Here is a 7473-nt window from a genome sequence, read left to right as displayed (position 1 = left end):
TAGCTCATCAATTTAAAATATACACATTAATGTGAGATGTTAAATTGTGCATATAGTTTATAAATACAAATTCTACTAAAACTTTTTTCTTTTCATAGAAAATAAAATTATCTACACCCTTTTTTTCAAACAACAAAAAACACAACCCAGTGTAATTTTACATGTTGGGTATGGACCATTTTTTTTTTAAAGTATGCCTCAATATTTATTATTATACAGTGAGTAACCTGTAAGTAATTTTTTAGATTAATTTGGATTATGTAAATTATTTATACTAAGTACTAACAACATGCATATGTTGTTTAAAACTCTATCACTTGCATTTATGGACAATTAAATTTAGTCGCTGTAACGTACTATTGAAGAATCAAATTCCATTTAATACCTAACCTTTTTATTCAACTTTGACTCCACATTTATTCCTACTGATCTGTTTGTAAAAAACCGACAATAGGCAATTGCCCCTCTAATTTTCACCAGTCACATATTATTGTATAGCAAAATACTAATGTCTACGTACTTCCCACGTATATCCAAAAAATAAAATAAAATACTCTGCCGCCATCAAATAACACAAATGTCACGTAACTGAATGGACCCCACATATCGAGAACGTAGGTCCCACATCCCATGGGGGCGGCTATTTCTGATTAGTCAAATACCCATAGCCACTATTGACCGTACCCCCCCGCACGCTTTTTCCTATTTAAATCGCCTTCTTCTTCTTCCATTTTCTCTATTCCCTACCCTTTGTGTTCTTCAAATTTCAGCATAAATTTGTCCAAAATTATTACTATTAAAAAAATAGCATAGGCAGAGAGTGAAAATGGCGCCGAAGCAACAGGGTGGCGCGATAGCCGTGCCGGTTACAGCGGCGGTTGGAAAAGTGAACGGAATTTCAAAAGAGGTGCATTATAGGGGCGTAAGGAAGAGGCCATGGGGGAGGTACGCGGCGGAGATAAGAGATCCGGGGAAAAAGAGCCGAGTTTGGCTTGGGACTTTTGATACGGCGGAGGACGCAGCGAAAGCCTACGATGCGGCGGCGAGAGAATTTCGCGGTGCCAAGGCGAAAACTAATTTTCCTCCGCCGGAAGAAGAGAACCTCAAAATCGCCCAAAACAATTTAGGCGTTAAGATAAATAAGAATATCAATGATAATAACAATCGTAGTCCGAGTCAGAGCAGTACCGTTGAGTCATCTAGCCGTGACGGGTTATCTCCTGCCGTTATGGTTGACTCATCGCCGTTAGATCTCAGCCTCGGCGTGAAATTCCCGTTCCAGAACCATCAGCTCCGTACTTCTCCGATTTCCGGCGGGTTTCCCGGCTGCGGTTTCACCGGCGCAACTCCTGCGGTGAATCATCACATGTATTATCTGGAGGCTCTGGCACGTGCGGGAGTGATAAATCTGGAAAAACACCAGCAAAGGAAGACGGTTGATTTCCTTGGCGGCAGTAGCGGCGGTAGCGGAAGTGGGACCCAGAGTGAATCTGATTCATCATCGGTGATTGATTTTATGCGCACCGATGTTAAACCGACTACCAGAACTGGTCTTAATCTGGACCTCAATTTTCCTCCACCGGAGAACGTGTGAAAACGCCGGCGACGTAGGTCGGAGATTTTGAAAGCATTTCTTTTTCTTTTTAATTTAATTAGTGCAATTTCCTTTTAATGTTTATTTAACAGAAAAGGAAAATGAAAAAAAAAAGTATATAGAGTTAGGTGATAATTAGAAAACTCAAGAGCCACCGCCGATCGATGTGAATATCAAGAAAGGCTGATCTACTTCCTTTTTTTGCAACACAAACAAATCTATTGATTTTGATTGCTGTTGTTCAAAGATCATCCTTATAATATTGTTGCCGGTTTTTTTTAGCTGAAAAAAGAACAGCCTTAATATTAATTATTTTAGACAAATTTCAATATACAGTTAAAATATTCGCTTTTTTATTTTACATCCAGATTTTACGTGTGTGTGTGTGTGTGTTTTGTTCGGTCGGAATCGGAGGAGCATGTGGTGGTGGTGGTGATGGCGGTCAGAGAGTTTTGGGTTACACGTGCGGCACGTGTAGTCCATTAGAGTACGGACATGGCAGATACCGAGGAGGACAGAGTTATTTTTGAGCAATAATGGAGTCGGTGCCACGTGGGTGTTGTCTGCTCCCCTTTAGGTGGTTGGTTTATCATTCAGCTAACGTAATAAATACGTACTTTAAGCTATAACCGTAATGATGTACAATCTTTCTTTTTTCTATACTTTTCTTTTAAGTGAAAAATTGTTAGCCTCACTAATGGATTAAACGTTATTGGCAATTACTCCGTCCGTTTCAATTTAGATGAGTTAGTTTAATCTGACACGGAGTTTAAAAAAAAAATTTGAAACTTGTGGTCTTAAAAACTAAAGAGGTAAAAGTTTTGTGGGGTCATGACATTTGTGTGGTTATAAAAACTTCTCATTAAGGATAAAATGGGTAAAACGAAGAGTTTAAAGTTGAATTATTTTTAAATTTACTAAAAAGGAAAGTACCTCATTGCTATTATAGTTAAAAAAATTAGTATGTAAAACTTGACTTTTTATTAAAATTATTATGGAAAACTTTGACTTTTTATAATAAAATGATATTATATACTCCTTCGTTTTCAAGTTATGTGAACTCATTTGACTGAGCACGGAATTTAATAAAAGAGAGAATTTTTGAACTTATGGTGTAAAATGGGTCACATATATTTTGTGTGGTTATAAATCATTGCATAAAGGTAATTTGTTTCCAAATAAAAAAATGAGTCATTCTTTTTGGCACGAACTAAAAAAAAATATGTTCACATAAATTAAAACGGAGGGAGTATGATATTGATATTGAGAGTATGTGAATCAAGATGTGAACAAGTAAAATTAAAAAATCCAAAATTATCAAGTAAAGATTTATAATCTATATTGCACTTGTAATAATTTTAAATTTAATTCTAAATTCTATAAGTAAAAACTTTGAGGATCAATTGATCATACACTTGGATAACTTTTAGCAAATATAGAGGAGAGAACAAATACTTGAATGGATTATAATTCAAAGTACTCCAACAGTCGTTTTGCAGTTTAGATTATGCCTTGATCTCGGAAATATAAAATATTGAACTTTTTAATGTATTTGACGGGAGATATGAGTTAATTAAGAGGCAAGGCATTACAAACAAGGTAATTTTAGAAACTCGAAAGGGTAAATTGCAATTTACTAGTCATGCTTACAGTGTAATCTTAGCTGTCTGTTGGTGGTTCCCCGACATAAATAGTGGTCTTAACCGTAGAATCTCTTTTTGAGTAAAGCAAACAGATAAAGCTTATCCTTAAAACGACGTTAATGCGAATCAGAGCAAAAACAGATAATCTTATCTTATGATAAATGAATTAAACCAATATTTAAGTAGGGATGGCAATGAGGAGTGCGGGTGCGGGGCGATGTGGGTTTTAGCATATGCGGAGTGGTGCGGATTTAGACATATGCGGGTGCGATACGGGTCAAAATAATTTTTTTAAATTCTTTGTGGGTGCGGTGTGGGTCAAAATAATTTTTTTAAATCCTTTGTGGGTGCGGTGCTAGCTTTTAACTTGTTGCAAAATTACAACGTTTCAACTATTGCTCATATTATTACAACCTGGAAATATTTACTTTTTTAGTTTTGAACTTATGGTTCATTTCTCCTATGCATTGATTATTTTAGACTCAAACTTTTTTTTAAAAATTTTCATGTATCTGATCTCATTATCTTGTACGATACATCTGAATCATTAGAAATGACATACTGATATATCAAACTGAATTCCAATACTGATGCATATAAAATCAGAAATAAGTATATTAAAAGTTTTAAAACCGAACATTGTTAAAAATTAAAATTGACAGCATTCGGTAAGATTTATAGTTATGAATATTTAAAATTGGACTTCTTTGGTTTGCAATTTGGATTCCAACAGAAACTTTTAGATTATAACTATAATTTAAAATAAAATTAAATAAGATAAAAATATTACAAATTGAAAGAAATAATAAAGGAAAAATTTTGCAGAGTGGGGCAGGGAGGGTGGATGCGGGGTTGATGTGGGGCGGATGGATGCGGGTGAAAATACTATGTGGGGTGAGGCGGGGTGGGTTAAAATTTTGTGGGTTAAGGCAAAACCCACCCCTCACCCGTCCCGCCCCATTACCATCTCTATATTTAAACCACTATAATTTAGAACATTAATTTTGGATTTGGGGCATGGGGGTGTGATAGAGGGGGGTAATACGTCTGAGTTGTTGACTGTGTAACCCTATGGAGACCAGAGTAGGTGGCAGTCCGCAGATAATGAGATATTACCAAACTACATTTTAGAGATTTTTACATAATTGCTCTCTTTTTAAAAACTATTCTCATAAATAATAGTAGGTTTTGTTTATTCCAAAAACGACACATTTTTTTAAAAAACTTTTTTAGCACTTTTACATTGATAACTCCATTAACTAAGGGATCCCTCTACATTAATACACTTTTTACTACATTTCCTTTTTCCTAACTATATGACTGGCATGTGTGCCGGGCCCGGTCCTAAGTGAACTTCGTGGGCCGGTCCTAAATGGGCCCGATCCCAACTTAAACGGGCTTCGCGGGTCCGGAATTCGCGAGTTTTTTGTAGGAATCGGGCCAACAAACTAATGGTCCTGGTCTAAGTGGGACGGCCCCGGGCCTAAGTGGGCCCAACAGATACTTTCTATTTCTTTTTAAAATTTTATAGAAATTAAAGAAAAAATATGGTAATAAAAATATCTAAGGCAATTCCTTGTAAATTATATTATAGAATTGTGACCTAAATTTTTTAATTCAAATTTAAAGACAAAAATATTATAAAGAGATATTTAAAGCAATGCGTTATAATTTTATTATAACATTAAAAAAATATGGCAATATCTTTCTTAGTCTTCCTCCCTCCTATGGAATGAGCACAACAAGGTGCTAATACCACAATTGAGAAGAAAAAGAAACTAATCAAGATGTGCCAAAATCAGATGTTTCTATCCGTTTAGAAGGTTGTCTAGAAAAAGTAGGGGAAGTAACAGGAGGGTCAGACGGGGCATCATTTGGATTATTATTAGTTGGGTTAACTTCAGGAGCAGGACTAGTGGGTGTATCGTCATCCGGTTGCATTTCATCAAAATATATTTCTTCATCATCATTTTCATCAATAGTTGTATTACCATAAAGAGCATTCATATATTCATGATTTAATTGTTCACCGGGTGCAATTATATTATGGCAAAATTGACTCTCGGTAAATTGTAATAAACTATTATCGCTATCAAGAATAGCAGTTGTAGGATGGGTAACAGATTTGGGTCGGGGAGCCGGGGAAAGTGGAGGAGGAACAGATTGGCCACTAGATTCACCACTCTTGGATTTTTCCTTATTTTTCCTAAATATTTTTTAAGGAATAAGGCATCTTAATTAATCAAGCAATATAACGTAAATAAAACAAATAAAACTATAATATTAAAACTTAAGAGTTGGAACGAGTTTACCGAATTGACGAACAACTTGTTGAAAATTAATTATCGTTGAAGACTTGAAGATTTCAATTCACCAACTTCACAATTTCTCACAAATTGTAACAATAAAGTAAGCAATTATAGAAGAAAACTAGAGAGATTGAGAGAGACTGATGATTTTGTGAGAAAAATGAAAGAATGAGGGAGTATATATAGTTGAAAATAGGGAAAAAGTATAATTATAAAAAGTTTGGAGTTAAAACAAAGTTAGGGGAGTTAAATGGCTATTTTGGCAGAGGAAACGACTAGATTTTAAATGCCCAAGCGGGCAGATTTTTTTTTTTAAAATTATGTCCGTTGGGACCGTTTAGGCCCGCTACGACCGGTCCCGGTCTCAAACGGTCCGGTCTCGCGGGCCTCAAGATAAGGACCAACCCACTTGCCAGGTCCACCTCCCCCTGTCCCGGTCTTAAACGGTTTAGCCCGTTTAGGCCCACTACCCACATGGGCCGCGGTCCTAGGCCGGTCCCCGTCCCCGTCCTGAACCGGCCCACTTGCCAGCCTTACCTCACTCTTCCATATTTTCTTTTTTCTCTTTCATAAATAACACTTACCCAAATATATCAATAATAGTCTACTATTAATGAATGTAGCCCCCATTTTATGGGATATATTTTTCTTTTAATATGTCTAGAAGTATTAAAGCTTATAATTTTAAAATTAATTACTTTAAAAATTTGTATTTCAGTCCTAATAATATTTAAAATAATTACTTCGTACCATTGTGGGACTAGTCATGTAGGGTTTTTGTCTAAGATAGTTAGTGGCAATGTTGTGTCTCACTGTTTTTCTTTTCAGTGCAGGTCCTATTTACTAGCTATCACTTTTGCTTTGTATCTTTCTTCTAGATTTCATGGTGTTCATATTTTCTTATGATTGCTATGGTGATACTAATATTGTCTCACATTGCCTTGCATTTTTCTTCTGGATTTCACGGTGTTCCTATTTTTTCTATGATTAATGTGGTGATACTAATATTGTCTCCTTTTGTCCTTTTGTCTTTTTATTTTCTTGAGCCAAGGGTCTTTCGGAAACAACCTCTCTACTCCTTCGGGGTAGGAATAAGGTCTGCGTACACTCTACTCTCCCCAGACTCCATTAGTGAAATTTTACTGAATTATTATTGTTGTTTTAATAATATTATATTATATCATATTATATTCACAAAAAATATTTATGACTAATCTTAAAACGACAAGCTTCAAAAAATTCTCTCTTAAATTCACCCCCTTCGAAAAAGGTATGTAAGTGTCTAACTATGCAATATAAGAATATTTACATTACTAGATCATGAAAAATAATAAAACACCGTTAAAAAGTAAAGTAGGTTGCTCGACGAATTATCTAATACTCCCTCCCTTCCATAAAATACCATATCATATTTTTATTTTGCACGCTTTTAAGGAATCGTAAATATGAAATATTTTTTGATTAATTTACCCTTTATCTCTATGCAATAAATGCGAGCTGTATTAAAATTATTTGCTTTTAAGAACAATTAATATTATGGACAAAATCAGAAAAAAATAATTAATTATATTTTGATTTTATAAATTGTGGCTTCTTCGTTACTGTATTTTTTTTCCGCTACTGCTGGAATTTTGTTTTTTTTGAGTGGAGGGTTTATTTGAAACAATCACTCTACTTTCATAAGGTAAGACTAAGATCTGCATACACACTACCCTCTTTATACCTCAATGGTACTAGGATTATTATTATTGTTGTTAATTTTATAAATTGATAAGTATTTTTGGATAAACTTTTATTGCAATCTTGACAACTGTCTGCTATATATATATATATATATATATATATATACTCCATCCGTTTTAATTTATGTGAGCCTATTTCATTTTTCGTCCGTGCCAAAAAGAATGACTTCTTTCCTTATTTGAAA

The 7473-nt window shown here is 34.7% G+C and overlaps 1 protein-coding gene across 1 annotated transcript; it reads left to right on the top strand.

The window, feature by feature from the left end:
• Nucleotides 1–693: 693 nt before the first annotated feature.
• Nucleotides 694–1903, top strand: LOC104114005 (ethylene-responsive transcription factor 11). The gene has a single exon (XM_009624342.4). It carries the CDS (start codon nucleotides 827–829, stop codon nucleotides 1592–1594), a length of 768 nt encoding a protein of 255 aa, XP_009622637.1. The 5' UTR covers nucleotides 694–826; the 3' UTR covers nucleotides 1595–1903.
• Nucleotides 1904–7473: the final 5570 nt, after the last annotated feature.

The sequence above is a fragment of the Nicotiana tomentosiformis genome, chromosome 8 (assembly GCF_000390325.3).
Source record: "Nicotiana tomentosiformis chromosome 8, ASM39032v3, whole genome shotgun sequence".
Classification (NCBI taxonomy): domain Eukaryota; kingdom Viridiplantae; phylum Streptophyta; class Magnoliopsida; order Solanales; family Solanaceae; genus Nicotiana; species Nicotiana tomentosiformis.
The sequence above is the reverse complement of the archived record's forward strand: the minus strand, read 5'-3'. Positions and strand labels throughout refer to the sequence as shown.

Coding starts and splice junctions, on each gene's coding strand:
- LOC104114005 (XM_009624342.4), top strand. CDS start 827: ATGGCGCCGAAGCAACAGGGTGGCGCGATAGCCGTGCCGGTTACAGCG.